We start from the raw sequence: 27,194 nt of genomic DNA on the forward strand, positions 1-27,194 counted from the left end.
TTGGAACTTTAGTTAGTGATGCCAAGCTGTCTTTTTTAAGGCTGAGTTTCCCCGCACAAGTAATCTGCTGCCATCATCACAGGGGTAGGAAAAAGCGAAAAGGAAGATGTGAAAGTTAGAGCATATATCTGTGGGTAAGGCCCCAAGCACAGGACCGTAGATTTCATCCGTTATTACGAACTCATTCCTTTCTATGGCTGACGGACACCTTCCCGTATATTTACCGTATTTTGTCAGTGCCGTAGAAAGGCTCCGCAAAAGATAGGACATGTCCTATTTTTTGCCTGTTATGAACCGTGCTCCCATGCTTTATAAGGGAGAATTGCCCGCAAAGGGTACGGTCGATTAAGGCACGGTTGTGTGTTGGGGCTTAATAAGGGGGTTCATTAGAGACACTCCATTCATAAATTAAACTTCTCCACTTTCTTAAGATTCATTATTTTAGGCTCTGTTCACATGTGCGTCAGAGGATCCTATAATAATATTGTCATATTTGATAGAATAGCTCAACATGCAGTGTTATTCTTCCCATCAAAATGATGGAAACTAAAACGGAACCCATTATAAGTTCACAGGGTCCGTCAGGCGCCGTACGACAGACGAAAGACATAATGTTTGTGTGAATAGAGACTAATTCGTAGAAGGCAGTGGTTGTAGTAGATAACTAATTGACTGTCACAACAAGAACAATGTATTGCAACAAGAAAAATTCCCTCCCAGAGTAAAAATGTATGTCAATTGCTGCGACAGGAGTTATTATGTAATTTGGACCACTATGCAAGCCCTAATATATGACTGATGTTCTTTTGACTATCTGGTCAGTTTCATTAGGCTGTAATATGGCCACTTTTCAGAATCCATATTATGGATAAAACACCTAGACCCCCACATGGTTCTACTGAGCCGTACTTGGATCATATATGGTTGTATGGAAGTCTTAGTTCGGTTCAGTACAACCACCAGTGATTCGGTAGTTATGTTCACAATTGTGATGCTAAAATGTGTATATATTATAGCCATGTGAAACCAACCTTACATGATCTTTTTATGAGTTCAAGGTACTGTCTGGTTCTACCATGCTGGTTATTTAGCACTCAAAATATTTATGCATTGGTTACTACTACATGAAAAAAAAGTTTGTCTGTGATTGTGAAGATGCTTTATATGCTAGTGAAAAGAAGATAGCATTTTATATGTTGTTTTATGCTGGTTAGAAGTTGGGGCTTTGACATTTATACAATAATTTACATCAATTATACAATATTAGGTCTATAGTTAGTATATCAATATAAACAGGCTGACAATGGTTTGGACACAATCCTTCTACATAATGTATGTATGAACAGACAAAATGATTAAGTGATTGACAGCAACAGAGTATTTCACTATATGTGCCTTATTCACTACAATTCAACGATTCTAATAATTTTATCTTCTTTCTATTTTATTTTATCAGCTGCGGAAGAAAATTGAGTAATATGAAGATATGATAATATTTAAGAAAATATGAAGAGTGTTTTATTTGCTGGAAAAAAAAGCATGATTTATTTATAAACCATTTACTTTATTTAATACTTTTTTTTCCTTCCAAATTGTCTTGCAAATAAGATGTAAACTTACAAAAGTATATTCTTAGTTTAATGAAGCGTATCGAATCTGTGTTCAAGTATCAGCTTAATGACATAAACATCATTTCACAAGCTTCACATATAATTCTATATAATTGCACAATGTATCATCCAATGAACATCCGGCTGATTTTGAAAATCGGAATTTGTTTTTAGGAATTACGTTTTTTTGTGTGTTTGTTTTCTAACATAATTAACATGATTCTGTTTGTAATTAGACATGTTATTTTTTACTCTCTCTCTGTGACATACTGTAGTTAGCAATTGTGTGGTGTCAACTATGTAAGACCACAAAAAGCTGTAGAGAACAAAATAGTTCAAAATAAACTTGACTGAATATACCTGTGCAGCATTACATTATTTATACACATGGATACAAAGCTCTGGTAGGTTGATTATGAGAGTATTATCAATGTACAGAATGTTCTATAACTATGAGACTACATTAGCTGACAGAATATCATGCAGTTATACCAAAGCATTGTCTTACTTAATGTCATTAATTCCTCATTTTGATCATCACTGCTTCTAGTGTGTCACGGTGTGTGGGTATGTGGACCCACTAGGCTGCACCGGCGTACCAGGGAAGCAGCTGGCCAAACAACAGGAGCCCTAGAAATACAAAGTCCCGCACAAGGGTACCTGGATAGTCCAGACAATGGCCTCAGCTCTGGCACGGGTGGAGGTGGGTGCAGCAGGTAACGCCAGACGTGGTGAATCCATCTGGACGTGGCAGATGACATAGGACGTGGCAGATGACAGCAGGTGCCGCAGGTTGCGCTAGACGTGGCGAATCCCTCTGGACGAGGCAGATGACATAGGACGTGGCAGATGACAGCAGGTGCCGCAGGTTGCGCTAGACGTGGCGAATCCCTCTGGACGAGGCAGATGATACAGGATGTGGCAAGGCAACAGCAGGTGTAGTAGACACGACTCCAACTAGTAGGCACAGGAACAAGAACAAAGCACGGGATACAGGAACGGTTAACAGGGCACGGGTAACAACTGGAACGGGAAACCCTAAGGGACTATTTGCAAGACAGACTTGGGAATACTAACAACGCTCAGGTAAGGATCAGAAGGGCTGGGGCCTTCTTATAGACCAGGAAGTCATGTGGTTGATAATGATGATTGTTTTACAGGTGCGCAGCCTTGGCATTCACACCCTTCTTGGTAAGGGTAGAGATGGGAGTCGTCAGAGATGAGAAGTTTTGACTAAACTGCCGGTAGAAATTGGCGAATCCCAGGAACCACTGTATGGCCCTTAGGCCTTGAGGACGTGGCCACTCCAGGACATCTCTCACTTTCTCAGGATCCATCTTGAGACCTTGATCCGAGATGATGTAGCCCAGGAAGGGCAGAGAACTCCTCTCAAAGACGACTTCTCCAGCTTGGCGTATAAACGATTCTCCATTAATCGTAGTAGAACTTGACGGACATGCCTCCAATGAGTCGTCGGATCTGGGGAGAAAATCAAAATATCATCGAGATAAACAACAACGCAGACATAGTGGAGATCTCAGAAGATATCCTTCACGAATTCCTGAAACACTGCCGGAGCGTTACACAGTCCGAAGGGCATCACTAGGTATTCATAGTGCCCGTCCCAGGTGTTAAATGCCGTCTTCCATTCGTCACCCCACCAAATCCGGATTAGGTTATAAGCCCCCCACAGGTGTAGCTTAGAAAAAATTCTGGCTCCTCGTATGCGATCAAACAGCTCGGATATAAGTGTCAACGGGTATTTGTTCTTGACCGTGATCTGCTTGAGACCACGGTAGTCAATGCAGGCTCAAAGGGATTTGTCTTTCTTTTTAACGAAGAAGAATCCAGCCGGGCTGGGGAGGAAGACTTTCGTATGAAACCCCTCTCCAAATTTTTCTTGATATAGGCTGACATGGATAGAGACTCTGGCAAGGAGAGAGGATATACTCGGCCATGGGGGAGAGAGGCATTAGGAACCAGTTCAATGGGGCAGTCATAAGTCCGATGTGGAGGCAGCGTTTCAGCCTCCCTTTTGCTGAAAACATCTGCATACTGAGCAAACTGGGGGGGTAGTCCTCCCGCCAATGACTGAGGCTGGAGAGGCTGGACAAGATGGATCTGCGACAGACAACGACCAAGGCACTTGGAGCCCCATTGGAGAACTTCTCCAGAATTCCAGTCCAGGACTGGGGCATGTAGTCGAAGCCAAGGCAAGCCCAGCAGAACAGGATTGATGGCCTTGGGCAAAACAAGGAAAGAAATCAGTTCAGAATGAAGGACTTCAACCTGGAGCCTCAACGGCTTGGTTTTAGAAACGATGGGATCAGGCAGAGGCAGTTCATTTAATGAGACAACAGCCAAAGATGTCTCCAGGGTAACTGTGGGCAACTGTAGATGATCCACCAGCTCCTTTTGGATGAAGTTTGCCGCAGACCCAGAGTCAAGATAGGCAGAAACCCAATGCGTCCTCTCGCCGGATACTAGGGTTGCAGGAATAGTCAGCTTGGAACAGAATGCTTTATTAGGTACTGTTCCACCTAGGGTTGTCTGTCCAATCAATCTAGGCAATGGGGTCTCTCTGGCCTCTGGGGACACAGACGCACACTATGGCCTCCGAGGCCGCAATACAAACAAAGTCCATAAGTGCGTCTGCGTTGTTTCTCCTGGATAGACAATTTGACATAGTTACTCTGCAGAGGATCCTCTGGTGGGACGACTGAGGAGGATAGTAAGGATTGCTGGAAAGTAGAATCCAGCCTAGGAAGTTCTCTCTCCCGGAGAACCTCTTGAGAATGCTTCCGGATCCTCATGTCTATCCGGGTGGCGAGTAGGATAAGATTGTCCAGAGTAGATGACAGATCGCAAGCAGCCAGCTCATCCTTAATCCCTGAAGACAGTCCCTGCAAGAATGTGGCCACCAAAGCCTCGTTGTTCCAGGTTAATTCAGTAGCCAGGATACGAAACTGAATGGCATACTCGCCCACAGAGAGGTCTCCCTGGTGTAGGGTCAGCAAGGATGCAGCAGCCGAAGAAACTCTCCCAGGTTCCTCAAAGATCGAGTGGAAGGTCCATAAGAAGCACTGTAAGTCACGGGTGTAGAAGACACGACTCAAACTAGTAGGCACAGGAACAAGAAAACAGCATGGGATACAGGAACGGGTAACAGGGCACGGGTAACAACTGGAATGGGTAACACTAAGGGACTATTTGCAAGATTGACTTGGGAATACTAACAATGCTCAGGCTAGGATCAGAAGGGCTGGGGCCTTCTTATAGACCAGGAAGTCATGTGGTTGATAATGATGATTGTTTTACAGGTGCGCGCGCTGGCCCTTTAAGAGCGGGCACGAGGGTGCGCGGCCACCCTACGGGACACAGCAGACCGGAGCAGAAGTGAACGCTGGCGTCTCCTAGGAAGGAGATGGGGACCAGCGCTCACGGATTCATGGCTGCTGGCGTCGGGAGGTGTGTAAACCCAACGGCCCGTGGCCATGGACGCTACATAGTGAGACTTCTTTTCAGTATTTTACTAAGCATTGAATCCAATGAAATAACAGACTATGATGTCAACTGTACTGATACCTTTCATTACTTAGTCCTATAACTGCTATACAGGTCCAGGTTCTAAAATAAGAATGGAGGCAAGCCACGACAGAACCCAAGAGGTCCAACTCATCTGAAGCAGATTACTAAAGTTTTGGGTTAGGCTCTGTTGACACTGCGTTAGGGGAAATCTCCCAAAGCATACATCAAATGTATGGCCCATACGTATGCAACTGTTCGTCATGCAGTTGCATAACTCTGCACTTGATTGCTGTTGTAAAAAAAAGTTGAATAAAATATATATATATATATATGTTTTTTCAATATGAATTGTATAATTGCTGCTATTTTAGAGGATTTGTTAATTGAGCTTTGTGCTCCCTATATATATCTGTGTGTATTTTTCACTAATTGCTTGAAAATGCTTCCATGGAGGAAGTGAAACGTTGCTATGTTGGGTGAATAAACTTCATTTTTTGCTATTGAGTGCTGCTTCTTTGCTCTATTTTTTCTACATATATATATATATATATATATATATATATATATATATATATATATATATATATATATATATAGGTAATTTTAATTTGTTTCCACAGAATTGTCATTTGTGAGTACAAGTTACTGTCTGGGTCTACCTTACCGGAAGTCTGTATAGCTTAATTACTTTGAGGTTGCAATAGATGGTTTTAATTAGAGATGAGCGAACTTATCAAAAGTTCGGTTCGGCTAGTTCGCCGAATTTCACAAAAAAGTTCGGTTCGGACCGAACTAGTTCTGACCGAACCTGTCACTTACGTGCGCCGAGCATGCTACTGTCCAGGGTGCTGATAGAGTTAATGGGCTGCACTAACTCTTTCAGCAACCTTCACAGTACATGCTCGGCGCGCGGAAAATACCATTTAAATGTAATAAAAAAATAAAAATTATACGTTCGTACTTACTTTCCTCCTGTCCGGCCTCCAGCGATGACGTTTCATCCCTTTCGCCGCTGCAGCCAATCACAGGCTGTAGTGGCGGTCACGTACGTCAGGATGACGCTTCATCCCACGTGACCGCCTCTGCAGCCAATCACAGGCTGCAGCGGCGACATGAATGAAACGTCATCGCTGGAGGCCGGACAGGAGGAAAGTAAGTATGAACGTATTATTATTATTTTTTGGCATGTATGTATGTTGGCATGTATGTATGTATGTATATCTGTGCATGTATGTTTGCATGTATGTTGGCATGTATGTATATATGTGCATGTTTGTATGTATATTTGCATGTATGTATGTATGTATGTATGTTTGCATGTATGTATTTTTGCATGTATGTTGTCATGTATGTATGTATGTATGTTGTCATGTATGTATATATGTGCATGTGTGTATGTATATTTGTATGTATGTATGTTTGCATGTATGTTTGCATGAATGTATGTTTGCATGTATGTATGCATGTTTGTATGTATATTTGCATGTGTGTATATATATATATGTATGTATGTATGTTGTCATGTATGTATGTATGTATATATGTGCATGTATGTTGGCATGTATGTGCATGTGTGTATGTATGTATGTATATTTGCATGTATGTATGTTGTCATGTATGTATGTATATATGTGCATGTATGTTTGCATGTATGTTGGCATGTATGTATACATGTGCATGTTTGTATGTATATTTGCATGTATATATGTTTGCATGTGTGTATGTATGTTTGCATGTATGTATGTTTGCATGTATGTATGTTGTCATGTATGTTTGTATGTATGTTGTCATGTATGTATGTATATATGTGCATGTATGTATGTTTGCATGTTTTTATTTTTGCATGTATGTTTGCATGTATGTTTATATATATATATGTGCATGTATTTATGTTTGCATGTATATTTGTGCATGCTTGTATATATGTATTATGTATCTTTGCATGTTTGTTTGTATGTATGTTTTCATGTGTGTGTGTGTATGCATGTATGTATGATAGTTTGCATGTATATATGTGTGTATGTTTGCATGTATGTATATTTGCATGTATATATGTGCATGCTTGTATATATGTATGTATGTATGTATGTTTGTATATATGTATGTATATTTGTATATATGTATGTATGTATGGCCATGTATGATACTGTCTGCTGGCGCCCTGTATCTAAGTCAACTTCACGGCAGGCTTCTATACATGGTATAACAGTCAGTATCACACATTAAACTGAATCTAAGCCTACGACATGTTTTATTTCATTATTTTATTTTTTTACAGGTTTGGTGTTTGGACTACGTCGGTTTCGAGGACTACTTCGATGACGGTTTTTTTTCTACAATAAAATGGTTAATGAGGGTTGTGTTGGGGGTGCTTTATTTCAATAAAATATTTTATCTATATCTTTGTCTTTTTCTTTTCAAATTTTATTATTACCACTTTAGTAATGGCCGCTGTCTGAGTGACAACATCCATTACTAATGCGAGGCTTAGTGTTAGCCGGTGCAGAGGCTAACACTAACCACCATTATTACCCCGGTACCCAAAACCACCAGGGGTGCCGGGAAGAGCCAGGTACGATCCAGTACCCGACCATCTGTTGTGATGGTCGGGCTCTGGGGCGGCCGCAGGCTGGTATTATGAGGCTGGGAAGGGCCAAAAACAGTGGACCTTCCCACCCTTGTAATGCTAGGCTGCTGCTGCTGTGTTGTATCTGGCTGGTTATAAAAGTGGGGGGGACCCCACGTCATTTTTTTAAATTATTTATTTATTTACATTTTTTTTTTTTAAAAAGACATGGGGTTCCACCCAATTTATCATAACCAGCCACATACAACACAGTGTTATTAGCCTGGGAATGGACAAAACCAGTGGCCCTTCCCACCCATGTAATGCCAGACTGCTGCGGCCTTGTATATGGCTGGTTATTAAAAATGTGGGGGACCCGTCTATTGCTAAATTTGTTAAATTCCAAAAAAAAAACGACGTGGGGGTCCCCCCCATTTTTATAACCAGCCCGATACAACACAGCAGCAGCAGCCTAGCATTACAAGGGTGGGAAGGTCCACTGATTTTGGCCCTTCCCAGCCTCATAATACCAGCCTACGGCCGCCCCAGTACCCGACCATCACAACAGATGGTCGGGTACTGGATCGTACCAAGCTCTTCCCGGCACCCCTGGTGGTGGTGGGTACCGGGGTAATAATGGGTGGTTAGTGCTAGCCTCTGCACCGGCTAACACTAAGTACCGCCTTAATAATGGACGCTGTCAATCAGCCAACTGCCATTATCTAGGCACTAATAAAGTTTGAAAAAAAAACACAAAGACAATTCTTTTTTATTGAAATAAGAAATCCCCAACAAAACCCTCGTTAACCATTTTATTAAAATTTGAAAAAACGCAGATCTACGCAGTAGTCCAACGAATCGTAGATGTAGTCCAATCGGTACATCAAAATCTGCAACAACATAAAAAAACAGTTATCAATGTGAACAATACCAATACTTCTACTCTCCTACACACACATATATACACGCACACACACACAAACAACCATACACAGACACACATATATACACAAACACAACAAGATATACACACACACATAAACAGACAAACACATATACACGAACTCACACATATCCAAACACACACACACACACACACACAGTTATACACACATACACGAACACATATACACAAACACATATACAAACAAAAACACACATACCCAAACACACATATACACAAACACATATACACAAACACACCCATATATACACACAAACACACACCCATATACACACATATACACATATACAAAAACACACACAAACATCTACACACAAACATATACACAAATACACCCATATATACACAAACATATACACAAAACACATATACACAAACACACCCATATATACACACACACATATAAAAACAAAAACAGACAAAGTCACATACCCAAACACACATATATACACAAACACACATACACAAACACGGTTTCTTTTAAATGCTGCTGGGGAACCCGCTCGATCCACTATATAAGGCTGCGCTACAGTGCAGCATTTAAAAGAAACAGGATCCTGACCTGTCCATAGAGTTTAAGGCAGCACAGAGTATTTCAGGAGATGAGCGTGCAGATTCAGTGCTGCTGCGAACTCTGCTCTTACCATTACGTAGCTCTCAGTCTGTTACCTCTCCTCCACTCCTGTCCTCCAGAACACCTTCACATGATTGGCAAGTCACCACGTAATGGTAAGAGCAGAGTTCACAGCAGCACAGAGTATTTCAGGAGATGAGCGTGCGGATCTTGTGCGGGGTGGTGACTTGCCAATCATGTGAAGGTGTTATTGAGGACAGGAGTGGAGGAGAGGTAACAGACTGAGCTACGTAATGGTAAGAGCAGAGTTCACAGCAGCACTGAATCTGCACGCTCCTCTCCTGAAATACTCTGTGCTGCTGTGAACTCTGTTCTTACCATTACGTAGCTCAGTCTGTTACATCTCCTCCACTCCTGTCCTCTATAACACGTTCACATGATTGGCAAGTCACCACCACGCACAAGATCCGCACGCTCATCTCCTGAAATACTCTGTGCTGCTGTGAACTCTGCTCTTACCATTACGTGGTGACTTGGCAATCATGTGAAGGTGTTCTTGAGGACAGGAGTGGAGGAGAGATAACAGACTGAGAGCTACGTAATGGTAAGAGCAGAGTTCACAACAGCACTGAATCTGCACGCTCATCTCCTGAAATACTCTGTGCTGCCTTAAACTCTGTGGACAGGTCAGGATCCTGTTTCTTTTAAATGCTGCACTGTAGCGTAGCCTTATATAGTGGATCGAGCGGGTTCCCTAGCAGCATTTAAAAGAAACAGGATCCTGACCTGTCCACAGAGTTTAAGGCAGCACAGAGTATTTCAGGAGATGAGCACGGGCAGCCGTTCGTTTTTCCGAGCCGTGCTCCCATCATGCACACGACCGTAAAAACACCCGTTATTGCGGGTCGTAATTACGACCCGCAATAACGGGCTCATAGACTTCTGTTACCCACGGGTACCTTTCCGTATTCTCACGGGAAGGTGCCCGTGCCGTTAAAAAAATAGAACATGTTCTATTTTTCTATTTTACGGGCCGTGCTGCTATAATTATAATGACAGCACGGTTCGCAAAAGCGGCCGGCTGCCCGTGGCCGGCCGGCCGTGCTCGTAGTTACGAGTCGTAATTACGAGCACGGCCCGTAAAATAAAAAAATAGAACATGTTCTATCTTTTTAACGGCACGGGCACCTTCCCGTGAGAAAACGGGAAGGTACCCGTGGCTAACAGAAGTCTATGGGCCCGCTATTTCGGGTCGTAATTACGACCCGTGATAACGGGTGTTTTTATGGTCGACTCGTGTGCATGAGGCCCCGTAATGACGGGTGGCTACATGTGTGCACCCATCATTACGGCAGCGTTGCTAGGTGACGTCAGTAAGGGTATGTGCACACACACTAATTACGTCCGTAATTGACGGACGTATTTCGGCCGCAAGTACCGGACCGAACACCCTGCAGGGAGCCGGGCTCCTAGCATCATATTTATGTACGATGCTAGGAGTCCCTGCCTCTCCGTGGAACTACTGTCCCGTACTGAAAACATGATTACAGTACGGGACAGTTGTCCTGCAGAGAGGCAGGGACTCCTAGCATCGTACATAAGTATGATGCTAGGAGCCCGGCTCCCTGCACTGTGTTCGGTCCGGTACTTGCGGCCGAAATACGTCCGTCATTTACGGACGTAATTAGTGTGTGTGCACATACACTAAATAGTCACTGTTCAGGGTGCTGAAAGAGTTAACTGATCGGCAGTAACTGTTTCAGTACCCTGGACAGTGACTACCGATCACAGTACCTGTAAAAAAAAAGACGTTCATACTTACCGAGAACTTTCTACTTCCTCCAGTCCGGTCTCCTGGCCGTTGCCTTGGTGACGCGTCCCTCTCGACATCCGGCCCGACATTCCTTGATGACGATGCAGCCTTGTGAGCGCTGCAGCCAATCACAGGCTGCCGCGGCCTCTGCAGCCAATCACAGGCTGCAGAGGCCTCTGCAGCCAATCACAGGCTGCCGCGTCAGAAAAGGTCGGACTGGAGGAAGAAGAGGGACTCGTTAACAAGACAACGACCGGGTACGTATGAAATGCTTTTTATTTTATTTTTAATCAGCAGCCTCTTTTCTCTATCAGTGATTGATAGAGATAAGTGGCTGCCGATTTGTATAATGTTTTTGACCGGGTTCGGTCAAAACGGGTTCGGCCGAACCCGGTGAAGTTCGGATTCGCTGCGAACCGAACTTTACCGGAAGTTCGGACCGAAACCGGGTTCGGTTGTCCCGGTTCGCTCATCTCTAGTTTTAATGTTATCATGCATTAGCTTTACTACAACTTGAAAGAAAGATTGGTTGTGATTGTGATGAAGATTTATATGCTATTTAAAAGCAAGTAGCATTTTATATGTTGTTGTATGCTGGTTATAATTTAGGACCTTGATATTTATACTCTAATTTACATCAATTACACTTTATGAGATTATTAATTAGTTAATATATCATTATAAATAGGCTGACAAAGGTTTTGACACTATGTAATGTATGTATGAACAGAATGAATTAGTAAATGCGTGACAGCATCAACTACAATTCAACAATCATATTTATTTTAGTTCTATGTGTGGTTGGATAATATAATAAGTTATTAAGATAATATGAAGTCATTTACATTGTTAATACCTTCGCAATCAATATACCAGTTGCATACGTCTGACTTTGATTCCCATTGTATGCTACACTATATGTTTTTTCGTGGTATTCCTATTTATTGAACGCCTGGTCAACTATACTTTTCAAAACAGCTAGATAAATGGTGTGCCTACACATTTAAGCCCAGATGTATGCCAAAAGGACAGATATATTTGGTCTATAGAAGACTATGAATTTCCTGGCATACCATAGACACTGAATGTCCACTGCACATTCAGTCTCAGTGTGTATATAGCCTTATTTTACAAATAGTCAGTTAGTCATTATTTACAAAATAATGTACTTGTTCTGTGTAACTGGAGAGTAGGATTAAAGGGGTATTCCAGTTACAACAAGTTACCCCCTAACAGTTACCGACAGCTCAGACCCTCACCATTTATTAGAATGGGGAGCCGAAGTTGCCTGAACCCCAGGTTTGAACCAAGCGGCAGGTCGCTCATGCGCACTGCTGCTCAATTCATTCTATATGGGAGCGCCGGAGATAGCCGAGTGCAGTGTTCGGCTTTTTCCGGTGCTGACATAGAGAATGAATGGAGCGGCAGTGCGCATGAGTGACCTGCTGCTCGGTTCAAACTTGGGGTTCGGCAACTTCGGGCTGCCCGTTCTTGTAAACGGTCGGGGTCTGAGCTGTCGGACACCCACCAATCAGCAAGTTACCTTTTACCCTACGGATAGGGAGTAACTTGTTGTAACCAAAATACCCCTTTAATTCTGTAATATTATGTATTACTAATGTGGGTGTGAAAGTGAAGTTTGACCACTGAAGGTTCACCTATGACTAACACTCTCTATACAAACCGTAAATATAAAACCTACCATATTTTCAATATAACTTTTTATTCTGTACATAGAATAAAATTCTGTCAAAACATTGGAAATTTCAGCAAGCTACTGTTGACAGATCTGTTATTGTAATATGATCAGTGCATAATGTTGTACTGTCAGCACCAATTTACACATTGACTACATCTATCACTATATCCCCACCAACAGGCATTATGCAAACAAAGGGAAAGTCTTTGTAATATATCTATTCACTGCAAAACTAACCACTAAATACTCTTTGGGATCTAGAAAGTGAGCTCTCCCAGCAGGTTCAACTTCAGTCTTCTGTGCATATTTGAAAATCTTGCCCTGTGTACTATTATGAGTGGGCTGTAAATTAACTAACTCATTAAAGGGGGTTTTACACTGGGCAATTATCGGGCAGACAAGCGTTCAGCGATCAGCAGATGAACGAGCAAACGCTCTATCCTCTGCGGATTGTATTGTTTTAAAAAAGTAAAATATTATCGTTGTCGGCAGCACATTTCCCTGTGTACACAGTAAGACATGCTGCCAACATGATAATAATGTATGGGGATGAGCGATCGGAGTAACGACCACTCGTCTCCATCCATATCTCCGTGTGACATGAACAAACGAGCGCAGACCAACGATGTCTCGTTGGTCGGTGCTCGCTGCACTGGCCGATCAGCCGGTGTATTAGGGCCTTAAGAACTGGGCACTTCCTATAGCAAATGCCTGGTAATGAGGGTCAAGGCAGGATTACAGTTCATGCAGAGGGAGGTGATGTGGTAGATATGAATATAGATGTAAATACAGCACTGGCCCTTCTAAGTGACACATAAATACTCAATGTAATCGTCAGGTATTAGTATGTTAATCAGACTATTTGGATGCTTATGTGTGTGTTAATGGTTACCTGGCATTTGTGTGTTTATAAGCCCAGCTGCTAGAGTATTCACACAACCCATAATATCAATAAAAAGCTGTAAGGGTTTATTAACATGGGGCAGAAGCAAAACCACACATAAATACTAGTAAAATTGCAGCAAAAAACATAAATATTTACATGTGGTTTTTCTCTGGTGAAATAATGCGGCGGTCTACTGCATCAGTACCATACTGTGTGAACATATTGTTGAGCTATAATAAGAGCAAGAAACTAAGCTGCATTTTGATGGTTTCCAGAAAGCATAGACTAGATGTTTTCTACACTGCAGAGTAAATAAGAAATGGACAATGAGTAATAACACAAAATGTAATGTAAATGATATGCTGGATTTTATAATGACTGACTTCATGTTAGTCAAACGTAGAGTTTCAATTTAAAGAGGACCTGTCAATAGGTTACATAAGTTGAATTGGTTATCTGACGTGAATAGCGCTGTGTCCCTGATTCCAAAGTCATTTTTTTTTCTGGGACCACCCCCCCATTTTAGAGATATGGCCCCCGTTGTGTTGGTGCTTTATATGCTAATTTGCTGTAAATAGCCAACAGGTAAAGAACTACACTCATTCTCCCGAGGTAGCGCTAGCTTCCCTGCCACTGACCAGTTCCACTTATATGACCTAATGACAGGGTCTCTTAAAAAAGATTAAAAAAAAGATAAGGAAAAAAATTAAAAATAAAGAAAAAAATACAGTTAATGTTGGTTTCACACACAGAATTTAGGTCTGGTTTTAATGACATTTATAGTTGCATTTTTCCCCTATTTTTGGCTGCTTTAAATACAGCAGTCAAATGTTTGCTGGTAGTCAATAGGAGAATATGAAGTTCTCTACAATTTTTGTTTGTGTTTTTTGCTTGAAATTTTTGGTACCAATGAAATACTTTCCAAAAGGTTTACATTTTTAGAAAGTTTTTTGGCCATTAAACTTAATTAAAAAAACAAAAACGGCACTAACATCTATAACTGCCTATATAACTGGAGTTGCAGATTTTGGAGCAGTTTTATTATGATATTAATTGGTGAAAGGCTTAGAGGAACTTTCCAACCTTTGCTTAGAGAATTTCAGTAATTGAATACTTGTTTGGCTACAATTAAAGTATAATCTATTGAAATATAAAATGTGATTGTATTTCTAATTCCTTAAATTCCTATTTTCTTAACACATGCTTGAATTTATAATACTGAAATGCCATTTCTATGCCAATTAAACATAATCCTAAAATGAAAGATTAAAATGTATTAATGTTATCTTCATGCCAGCACCGCTATTTTTTTTTAGACAAAAAATAAATACTGTAATTTGCATTTTAAGAAAACATGATGACAAAGATGTTGAATGCAGGGTAAAAAAAATGGTGTCCATTATGTGAGACCACTGTTGGTTACTTCTAAAATAAGTGGTTCATGTTCACTTGGATTTTCCTAACTCTCCATCTGTCTCTATTTGAAAAATAAATTTTTAAGCATCTGCATTTTTTAACAGTATTAGCGAACTAAATAACAGGACGCAGTTATTTTGGGCCTCGAGGACACAGCATTTTTTTTTTCACTTTCTATATCGCTTCGTTCCTTAGTTCCTTGTTTTTTGCCCAATTTGTATTTTTAATGGCTCCATTGCAGGATTAATATAATGTGTTTTGGGCACTTACAGTGCGGTATAAATTACATTTTAACATTATTAAACGTTATTTAATCGTATGATTACGGCAAAACCAAATTTCGATTTTTTTTTTCTACTTTTGCACAATAATAGCACATTTCATGTCCAAATTTTTTTTTTATGTTGCTACATTCCAAGAGACAAATATTTTTTATCATCGATAGCAGGGATGATTCATATTTCTTAAGGCCAGGATCATATACACAATTCTGATGCAGTTTTTGGCTAAGTTATAAAGAAGGAACGACATGTATAAAGAAAACACTGATGCATCTCCTTTCTATTGCTTCCTCTTCTGTGCTTGGGTCAAAAAACGGAGCCAAAAATATCCAGAAATATTGCATATAAACTAAGAAAAAAAAGCAATAGAAAAAAAAGCAATTCCTCCATTGTGTTTTTTACTGGGCGACGGTCCCTACCCCCAATAAGTGCACGACAGACAAACAGACAAGGGTACACAGAAGCTAGGGAAATGGGGCAGTTGCCCACGGCAGCACCGTGAGCAACGAGAGTAGTGAACGAGCCGAGTCAAACCAGGAGTGTACGAGGTACCAAACGCAGAGCAGGAGAGTAGTCAGTAAGCCAGGGTCAAAATGAAGCAGAGGACAAATAGTTCAAGCAGCAGCAGAGCCAGGAAACAGGCAGAATCACAGGCACTGGAGGAGCAGGAAGTGAAGGTATAAATAGACAGAGGGCGGGAGCTAGCTCCGTCTGGCCAGGCTGTGATAGGCTCTCCCACTCCTAAGCCTCCCAGCCTGACTGGTAGAAGATGGAGTCACTCTCTCAAACTTAGGAGCAAGTGCAGACTGATTACCCACGGGCGTTGACACAGAAGCTGTGTCTGGCAGATCCTTTACAATGCTCTTGTTTAAGGTCCTGATCTGTACCTGTATATTTCTATTTATTTGTCATTGCTTATATAGCCCAAACACATTCCACAGCGCTGTGCAGAGATTCTCCAAATAGAAGCAAATTAGGAACAGCGACCCCTCCTCATAGCTTTTAGTGAATTACTCCCAAACATAATATCAAAAGTTATTTTTCAAGCCTGGGAAAGACCCAGTTTTTGGGGGCCAAAACATCGCCTGTTTGTATGCACCAAATGTTGGGATAAATAAATAATTTTCAACAAGGTTTCCCTCACCGGTACTATACTTTTGGTGCAGAGATTCTCATCAATGACATCAGTTTATCCCTGATGGGGCTGACAATCTATCTTAAACACATGCAATGTTAGATTGTATAGGAAGCTAATTAACCTATCACAGTGTTTATAAAGTGTGTGTGTGGGTGTGTGTGTAAGGGGGAATATGGGGCTGGGAATCTAGAGGAATCCCAAGCAAACACGGGAAGGACATATAAAATCCATGCACATGTTGTCCATAGTTGGATTTAAACCCAGGACCCTAGTGCTAACTAGTAGGCACTCAGATTAATGGTATTGATGAGGTTTGCAAGCTTGTTGTCCATTCCCTTCCGTAAACAATATATACAGGGTTACATGGCTTAAAACAGAGATTCCTAACCTTATAACCATTTCTACTTCAAAGACCCTTGGTAATGCAGAGTCTAACTTTATTTTCTGGCCAAGATTTGTAACATGCTTTGCCTGCACCCATGCCAAGCATCTTAGATCACACTAAAATCAGTTTGCAATGCCTGTTGTAAAAGCGACAGGGCTTGCTGCTGTCTTTTGGGGGAACCCCTTAGCATGTTCTAAGGAACCCAAGGATTCCAGGAAACCCTAGTTAAAAATCACTGTCCTAAAATATATATATTTTTTTTACATCTGTGTACGTATGAGTTTATTTATTTAAATTTTATTTCCAACATTTTACATAACCTATCTTTACATTTACAGTTTAGTTACAATACAATTACTGTATGCTAATAGTAAAAACTATGGAAATATTCATTTTATATTTTGATAAGCGTGTCATGCTTTAGTCTTTGTTAATATTTAAGAGCTAATTCCAGAACCTGTCAGTCTCTCAATATGATTTGAATAGATTTACATGTATATTGCGATTTTCTTCTGCGAAAAGTCTCTAGCATTAATATTACACTTAAATATGAATATATTTTAATGTTTAAAAGGTTTTACTATTTATGATTAATTTAAATGAATTAAACTGTTAATAAGTAAAGGGCATTCGTATTTTTGTAATTGCGGTATATAACTGCAATATGTCAAATTGTTTTGGTAATTTTGAATTGCTTTCTAGTACAGTAGATCGAACTGATATTTACAACTGATTCGTATATATTAAAGGGTAACTAAACTTTTAGAAAACTTCTGTCTTGTCATAGTGACACATCAGAAGTTTTGATTCATGGGGTTTTGAGCCCTGAGACCCCCACCAATCACTAAAACAAAGCGGCAGAAGTGCGGCAGAAGTGCGGCAGAAGTGCTTGTGTGAGCTCTGAGCCACTTGGTTTCTGATTGTCCTTCTCTGAAAGCCGAGGTAACAGTGTATGGACTCAATAGAAAGTCTATGAACCCGTATACCAATTGCTTGGATTTCCAAAAAAAGGCGATGAGAAACTACGCAACTCAGCGCTCACCTGAGCGTTTCTGCCACTTTGTTTTAGCAATCGGTGGGGGTCTCAGTGCTCAGACCCCCACCGATCAAAACTTCTGACATGACACTATGACATGTCAGAAGTTTTCTGAAAGTTTAGTTAGCCTTTAAACTTTTAGGCAGTGTTTATGCGGTTTTGTCATTCGATGTTGGCACTAATTTCACAAAACCGCAGCATTTTTATAGCAGTTTTATAAAAACCATTGCAAAACCATGATAAAGTTATAAAGAATCATGTTGCAAACATACCGTACATATCCTGACTTCATACATCTCCTCCTTCCCCATACACATTCATGCATTCACTCTTTGAAATTTTGGGAAACTTTCCATAATATAAAGTCCACCCTTTTTTAAATGTGCACACAAAAAAAGCCATGATGTCAAATGTACAAACCCCTTAATGACCGTCCATAACACTTTTCATGGTGGTTGTCATGGGTACTTATGGGACAGCACCGCCTTTTCACAGCACTGTGTCATAAGCCTGGAACGGTAGTCCAGTGCCGGCTAGAGCGAGTATCAGATGGTCTAAAGACAATCTAAATATCTGCATCTATCAGACATTTATAATTCCCTGTTTGAGTAAGATATTCAAGATATTTTAGCAATATCTCTGTCCTGCTCTATCTCTCTTATCAAGGAGAAAGTAAGGGGCAGTAATTTTGAAGTGTAAATAAACTTTTAAAAAACTTTTTACATGTCATAGTGATATGTCAGAAGTTTTGATCTGTGGGGGTTCGAGCACGGAGAGCCCACCAATTGCTAAAACGAAGTGAGCGCTGTGTCACTGATTGTCTTTCCTCGGGTTTCCTCTGAGCGGTGTTTGGGCTCAATAGAAAGATTATGAGTACACCGCTTCCACAGCATCCAAGGAAAGACATTCAGAAACAAAGCAGCACAGCACTCACCAGATTAGTTTTACTGATCAGTGCTTAGACCCCCGCCAATCAAAACTTCTGACATATCACTAGTTTTTTAAAGGTTTAGTTACCCTTTAAGGCCCTGTTCACACAGAGTTTTTTGACACGTTTTTTGACGCGGAAAACGCGTCGGAAAACGCGCCAAAAACGACCCAAAATGACTCCCATTGATTTCAATGGGAGACGGAGGCGTTTTTTTACCGCGAGTAAAAAAAACGCCTCGCGGCAAAAAGAAGGGACATGACCCTTCTTGATGCGGTTTCTGCGTCCAAAACCGCATTGAAAGCAATGGGGACACGTCAAAAAACACCTCGAACTAGTGAGGTGTTTTCTGACGAGTATATTGCCGAGTGTTTTGCAGGAGTCGTCTCCTGCTGCTAGTCCAGCCCAGAAAGGGGCTGTCATTTCCTGTCTGCTCGTGGAGCCTGAAAAACATCGTGGACAGAACTCAGGGATACAGAAAACCGAAGTCCTGCATCCAAATCGAATACAAGTAAGTGCAATTGCTCCTATGTTCCATACATGCTATACATGTATGGAGCTGTGCATTTTTTTTTTTAGATTTTTTTATTTTTAATTTTTTAATTTTGTTATGCAGTTGTTCATGTATGTCATCTCTTTTTTATTTTTTTTTTAACATTTCAGGAACAGAAATGACGACAGCAGAGGTGTACCACCGAATGGACATTGATGTTGGGAAATTGATTCAAGAAGTAAGTATACTTTTTTTTTTTAATGTGGGCCTGTTCACATCAGCGTGGTTTCCGCTGAGGGGTTCCGTCGGTGCTTTCAGTCAGGGGAACCCCTCAACGGAAAGGCAAGTGTGAAGTGGTGACAGATCCGTTGCTAATGGTTTCTGTTTGTCCCCGTTGTGCAAAGGGTTCTGTCGTTTCGACTGAACCAATACCGCAGTGTAGGGAATCCCATTAGCAACGGATCCATCAGCATTGAAGTCAATGATGATGCAAACAGAAAACAATGTTTTTTTTAATGTGGGCCTGTTCACATCAGCGTGGTTTCTGCTGAGGGGTTCCGTCGGTGCTTTCAGTCAGGGGAACCCCTCAACGGAAAGGCAAGTGTGAAGTAAGTTCCGTTTGCATCACCATTCATTTCAATGGTGACAGATCCGTTGACAGAAGGATGTCAGGCTGGGTTCACACGACCATGTTACGTCCGTAATGTACGGAACGTATTTCAGCCGGAAGACCCGGACCGAAGACAGTGCAGGGAGCCGGGCTCCTAGCATCATAGTGATGTACGACGCTAGGAGTCCCTGCCTCGCTGCAGGACGACTGTCCCGTACTGTAATCATGATTACAGTACGGGACAGTAGTTCCACGCAGAGGCAGGGACTCCTAGCGTCGTACATCACTATGATGCTAGGAGCCCGGCTCCCTGCACTGTCTTCGATCCGGGTCTTCCGGCCGAAATACGTTCCGTACATTATGTACGTAACATGGTTGTGTGAACCCAGCCTCATGCGTGTGAAAACCTCGGCAAAAACCGCCTGGAAAACCGCCTCAAAAACCACGTCAAAAACCACGTCAAAAACCACGTCAAAAACCACATCAAACATGAAAACCTCCAGGGTCAGTTTTTACAGGAGGAATTTTCCTCCTGCAAAAAACTCCGTGTGAACAGGGCCTAAATCTTCTCCTGCTCTGTGTGGGCAGCTTGCATGTAAATGAAGCTACCAAACGGCATAGACCAAGTATTTTTAATTCTAGATCAGACACTTAAATTCACATACTGAGGAGTATATCCTAAGAGGATTTTAAGGGGATCACCGGAGGTTTGTTAAATAAAATGTTTGTTAAATAAATGTAATCTTGGTTTCTAAATTTTCCACAGGACTGTACCATATTAGTTATTGCAGCTGTTATCTCATTTATATTCACTATGAATACCCTTCCAATAAAAAGGAATAAAGTATTTTTACCTTTCTTTTAATTGAAAATTCCCTTTATATCACAGGAAAAATGTGTGTGACACACCTGGATATGCAAAGTCTTGCAGTGCAATAAATGTCATTTGTTTGAGAAAAGAGTAAAAGTGATGTGTGTGCTAAAATGTAAGTATGAGGCTATGCTCACACAGGGTGGATATGCTGTGTAAAAGCACATAGCATATCCGCCCCGGGGATTCCAGCCCCAAAAAAATTGTGGTGCAGTTTTTCAGCCGGAATGTCCACTGCGGAAAACTGTACGCATAAAAAAGCCACATACTTACCCTTTGACGTTCTGCAGCCCGCCCTCCACAGATGATTTTTTATCCCATGTGACCGCCGCAGCCTGTGATTGGCTTCAGTTATCACATGGGATGAAACGTCATCCCAGGATGCTAGCCTGAGTGAAGAAGCACAGAATTCTGGGTAAGTATAAGATTCCATTTTTTTTCTTAATTGCATATTTTGCGTCTGAATCGCAGTTTTTCCACCACACAAAACTGCAACAACTGCTATCTATTGCAGGTTTTACCTCCACATTACATTCAATGGGGAAAACTCTCAACAAAAAGGCAGCGATTACGCAAATACAATTGACATGCTGCGGATTAAAAAACTGAACCGCAGGTCAATTTCTTCATAGCTTTTTGAAGTTGCTTTCAGATTTAGATAAACTTTTTCAGAGAATTATCTTAAAGGTTGGATAGATGTGACAATGATCTTGGAGTCGTCCTTTCTGACTGATGGCATGAGGTCCTTATCTGCTCCGATCAAGTCAGCCCTTGCCCAAACCTGCGTCATCTGAATGCTCTGCAGAAACAATAATATAGAGCACCTTCCCCTGATACGAATGCTGCACAGGCGAATATACTTAACTACAGTGAGTTTAGTAACCTGCCGTGAATGCTGCTGATTCTTTGCCGCACTGAAAGAAATCTAAATTGAATTATCAGCTATTAGTTCTCAGGCCTGTGTCCTCCTAACAGAGCAAGAGAGTTGGCTACAGGGCGGAGCGCTGGATTATATGAAGCACTCATGAAGAGAGCGCATGTATTTGCCATAATATGGATTGCCCCATACAATAAGTCAGTTTGTAATTCTAACATTACATAGCTGTCCTCTTAACCTCCTTAGTGAAGTTAAATAATTAATCTATTATTCAGTTGACTTAGGGCTTGGAATTTTTGGGTCAGATGTGTCAGATCTTTATAGGGAAAAGTAGGAGCGTACATTTATGTCTGTCGCAGCAATCAACTTAAAATATGTACAGAGGTTGTCAGTCAGTCAGAATCTGAGGGCAACTGCAATAAGATATTTTCTATGACCAGACTGATTTGTATTAATTTGTCTAAGTATTAAAACAATATTTTTGTTTAATTTGACGACTTAATAAAAGTAAAATTTTAACACACACCATTTTTCCTATTCTTTTTCCCTTTTTCCAAACAAGCAAGAGTCATCTCATTAGGGCTTCGTTCACATCTGCGTTGGGACTCCATTCATGGGTTCTGTCTGACCTTTCTGTTAGTGGAACATATGAACGGAATCCAAATTGAGACAAACGTAAACCATAGGTTTTCTTTTGCATCACCATTGATTTCAGTGGTGACGGATTCGGTGCAAATGGTTTTCGTTTGTCACCGTTGTTTAAGGGTTCCGTCGTTTTGACGGAATCAATAGCTAGTTGACTGCGCTATTCATTCCATAAAAACGACGGAACCCTTTGACAACAGTGAAAAACGGAAAACCATTCGCACCAGATCCGTCACCATTGAAATCAACGTTGATGCAAAAGGAAACCTATGGTTTCCGTTTGTTTCAGTTTGAATTCCGTACATGGGTTCCCCTTAGGGAAAGGTCCGATGGAGCCTTTGAACGGAGTCCCAACGCAAATATGAATGAAGCCCAAAGGGGGTTTTACACTGGGCGATTATCAGGCAGACGAGCGTTCACAGCCCGATGAGCTACAAACACCTCAAATGCAGCGATTGCTTTTGACCGCTGTATTTAAGGGGTTAATGGTGGGGATCGAAGATAAATTCGGCCCCCGCCATTACAGCAGGGTGTCAGCTGTGAAATACAGCTGACATCCGGAGATGATGGCACCGACTCACCATCCATTTGTCGTAAGTATATTTACGACAAATGCAGAGAAGGGGTTAAAACAATGCAATGAACAATTTTGAATTAACCCCTTGATGCTCGATGATGAATATATGCTCCTTAGCGCCCTGTGACATATATATCTTTCACAAGGATCTTGTGTATACTGCAAAAGTACCCACGAGATCAGCAATAGGGGCACAGCTGTTATACGTAGCCCTGCTCCTGCCATAACTGTCTGAATTTGAGATAACTTAGATAGTGCAGTCAATAGGGACCGCAGAATCTAAGGGCTCATTCAGATGAGCGTAATACTCGTCCTTGTGCTGTGCGTTGAAACAGCACACGGACCCATTGATTTCAATCGGGCTATTCAGACATGCGAGTGTCCTTTACATGAAACTCACTGCATGTCCTATATAGTTTTTTTTTTGCCGCACCTAGTCGTCCATTGAAGTCTATGGGTGCATGAAAACCACGGACAGCACACGTACGACATCAGGGTGCTGTCCGTGTTTCACGCATCAAAAACATTGAAGAGCAGAGAAATAAATGTAAAAAAAAAAATGAAGTGCTTGCACGGACATGAAAAATGCATAGCACACTGATGCCAATAAGCAACACTCACGGACAAGAAATGTAGGAAAACTCTGAGTTTTTTAGGCGCAACTCGGACACGCTCATCTGAATGTAGCCTTAGTTGTTTTACAGAGAGAGCGGGTACTTCTTCTGTCAGCACATCTGATGTATTTGTACGTTTCTTTAAGATATACAATATATATATATATATATATATATATATATATATATATAACATATATATATATATATATATATATATCTAGCCACTTGATGTAAGCACAAATAAATATATAGCTACATATGCGTGGGCCATATTAGAGACACACACTTCCTCCATGAATTTTCTATATAGATAGTACAGCTGAGTGTGCATGCTTTATGGCAGCTATACTTAATGGGAGTTAATTGAGAAAGAGAAATGTCACAGACTGCATAGTCTCCAGCAAGTGTAAAGTACAACCCCCTCCCCCAGAGACCAGGGAATGACAGGGGAGAGGCATACAGAGTCTTAGGGCGGGTTCACACATGGCGGAATTCCACTTAAATTCCGCTGCGGACACTCCGCAGCGTTAATCCGCAGCGGAGCCGTTTCTCCATTGACTTTCACTTTAAATTAGCAGTGTTCGTTTACACGATGCGTACAATTCCGCTGCGGAGCATAGGCTGCGGAGCGGAATGTGGTGTCCGCAGCATGCTCTGTCTGTTGCGGAGCAGTGGCGGACTCATGGCGGAATTTCTCCATTGACTTCAATGGAGATTCAAAGTTCCGCAATGAAGTCCGCAGCTGTCATGCACATGTCATGTGTGCTGCGGATGCGTCTTGCTTTTTTAACTTGACATTTCTTCATTCTGGCTGGACCTATGTATTTCTAGGTCTACAGCCAGACTGAGGAAGTCAATGGGGCTCCCGTAATGACGGGAGCGTTGCTAGGAGACGTCTGTAAATAGTCACTGTCCAGGGTGCTGAAAGAGTTAAGCGATCGGCAGTAACTGTTTCTGCACCCGGGACAGTGACTACCGATCCCAATATAGATGTATCTGTAAAAAAAAATGAAGTTCCTACTTACCGAGAACTCCCTGTTTCTGTCTCCAGTCCGGCCTCCCAGGATGACGTTTCAGTGTAAGTGACGGCTGCAGCCAATCACAGGCCAAGCACAGGCTGCAGCGGTCACATGGACTGGCGCGTCATCCAGGGAGGTCGGGCTGGATGCCGAAGGAGGGACGCGTCATAAAGACAACGGGCGGTAAGTATGAATTTCTTTTACTATCACTAGGGAAAGTGCTGTCCCTTCTCTCTATCCTGCACTGATAGGGAGAAGGGAAGCACTTTTCCCGCAGTCCGCAGCAGCTAGTCCGCATCAATTTACTGCACATTTTGTGCAGATCCGCAGCCGTAATCCGCAACCCGGATTAGGTGCGGCATTGATGCGGACAGTTGCGGAGGAATTCCGCCATGTGTGGTCATGCCCTTATTTGTGTGTATGGTGTTACTATCCTGCCTTCTCTAGTCCTCCAGCACTACAATAGAGCTGTCATTAACTCGCCCACTATCGAATGATGATGATGAGCTGATTCTTCTCCTTCTATTCCTAGATATATAGTATTGTTAGGGCTTATTCAGACAAACGTGATATACGTCCGTGCAACGCGCGTGATTTTCACGCGCCTCGCACGGACCTATATTAGTCTATGGGGCCGTGCAGACAGTCCGTGATTTTTACACAGTGTGAGTCCGCTGCGTAAAACTCACGACATGTCCGTTCTTTGTGCGTATTTCGCGCATCACGCACCCATTGAAGTCAATGGGTGCGTGAAAATCACGCGCACCACACGGAAGCAGTTCTGTGGGACGTGCGTGATTCGCGCAACAGCAGTGAAAAGTATGAATGAAAACAGAAAAGCACCACGTGGTTTCTGTCTACAAACATACAAACAGAGTGTCATAATGATGGCGGCTGCGCGAAAATCACGCAACCGCGCACCATATGATCATGACACACACAGCTGTTAAGTGCCTTTTGCGTACGCAAAACGCCACATTTTTTGCGTGCAGAAAATGCACACGCTCGTGTGAATCCGGCCTTACTGCTCTAGGAACTAATGTGAAAACTGGATTTTTTTCTGTAGATAGTTACGTACAGAGTAAAAAAAAAAAACATTTTTAAAAAATATAGATGTTTATAATAAAAAAAATGATTTCAATCATATTTCATTTTCTGATGATACATTCCCTTTAATGTAGAAACAAAAAGTACAAGTATGCAAAGTGTTATGCTTCTAGATGATAATTTAGCACGCACGCTTCACAACTCACTTTAAGGTCACTTTGGCAGTGAATGTACGAGATAAAAAAAAATGTAATGTATGGCATACTGATTGCACAAACTATAAAAAAAAACCTTTTCTGCTGTTTATGTAATGCCTTGGTATTGTAGTTATCTAATTTCAGAAGAATATAAATGTAAGGGAAAACGCTATTTACAGTACATGTTCATGATGGAACCAGAACACATTATTAGTTCTGACGTCTAACAGGAATGAGTGGATACAAAAATATGTGTCCTGCACAGAATATGACAACATGCTGACTAAAACCATAAGATTAAATCTAAAATGGCAAAGGTCAAACTATCACCTCCTGTATACAATTTACACTTAATAACTTATATTTCCAAACTTTAGGCAAGGCATACAATATATGGTTAACTCAGCAACTATAATGGCAAGAAAATATGGAAATAAATAAAAATAATAAACAATTTAAAATAAATAACTAAAAATAAACATAAAAAATACTAAATAAATACTCCAATATCTGGAATAACATATGCATACCTTGTCTGGATCTGTACTTGTTACAACCCAAACACAATGGGCATTGTCTTCGTACTGGACTGGATAGTTTGGTGAAATAATAATGCCTGCTGGTCCTTGAAGATTTGACCCACATGTTCGAGCTGTAAAAATATAGCAATTCATTGACTTATTTTATTTATAAAAGATATTATGCTAAAGACATCATGTGTTAAACCCTAAAACACAAGTTCAAAGAGGTTCTCGTAGATATTTTTCTGCCCTGACTGAGAGCAGCATAAAGTAGTGACAGACACACTGATTTCAGGGTTCTGTCACTTAGTAATGTGCAGTAGTTTGGGAGAATTTACAGGTTATATACAGTATGTGGCGCTTGTCCTGCGATGCAGGCATTGAGTCCAATAATATGCATAATATGCACGCTCCACTCGCCTTCCAGCTACTGATTGACACATTTCTCCCTATATACAATAAAAGGGAGAAATGTGTCAATCAGTGGGGGGAGCGTATCATGCATATCATTGTACTCATGCCCTATATCACCAAATGTGCGCCGCAAGTATGAGCTGTCAATTCTGCCAAATTACTGCACATTAATGACTAAGTAAGAGACTGCTGAAATAAGCGTGTTTATCACTACATTACGCTGCCCTCAGACAGAGCAGCATAAATATCTGACAGGTCCACTTTAAATCCGTGAATAGCAATGAATTTAATTATGTTATATTAAATATTAATTTTTCCACCAAGGCAAAAAAAACAAAAAACATCTGCAATTATTAATAGTGTAAACTGCATTTATTTTGAATATTTTTTTATACTTTATTCAAACTGTATGCATTGTACACTGTACATCTACATCTGTAATAACCTTTAAATTAAAACCAATCTTTTATTACTGAAAACAA

At 41.2% G+C, this 27,194-nt stretch overlaps 1 protein-coding gene and 1 long non-coding RNA gene across 2 annotated transcripts in view; one reads left to right on the forward strand and one right to left on the reverse strand.

The window, feature by feature from the left end:
* Positions 1-27,194, reverse strand: part of CSMD1 (CUB and Sushi multiple domains 1) — a 1,675,903-nt gene that overhangs the window by 538,787 nt on the left and 1,109,922 nt on the right. Inside the window, exon 10 of the mRNA XM_075861938.1 lies at positions 26,308-26,429. Coding sequence (XP_075718053.1) covers positions 26,308-26,429 — 122 coding nt within the window. The remainder of the gene's footprint in view (positions 1-26,307; positions 26,430-27,194) is intronic.
* The window catches only part of LOC142759597 (uncharacterized), a 34,351-nt gene continuing 18,400 nt past the window's right edge, over positions 11,244-27,194 (forward strand). Inside the window, exon 1 of the long non-coding RNA XR_012883152.1 lies at positions 11,244-11,312. This is a non-coding gene — a long non-coding RNA (uncharacterized LOC142759597). The remainder of the gene's footprint in view (positions 11,313-27,194) is intronic.

The sequence above is a fragment of the Rhinoderma darwinii genome, chromosome 4 (assembly GCF_050947455.1).
Source record: "Rhinoderma darwinii isolate aRhiDar2 chromosome 4, aRhiDar2.hap1, whole genome shotgun sequence".
NCBI classification, from domain to species: Eukaryota; Metazoa; Chordata; class Amphibia; order Anura; family Rhinodermatidae; genus Rhinoderma; species Rhinoderma darwinii.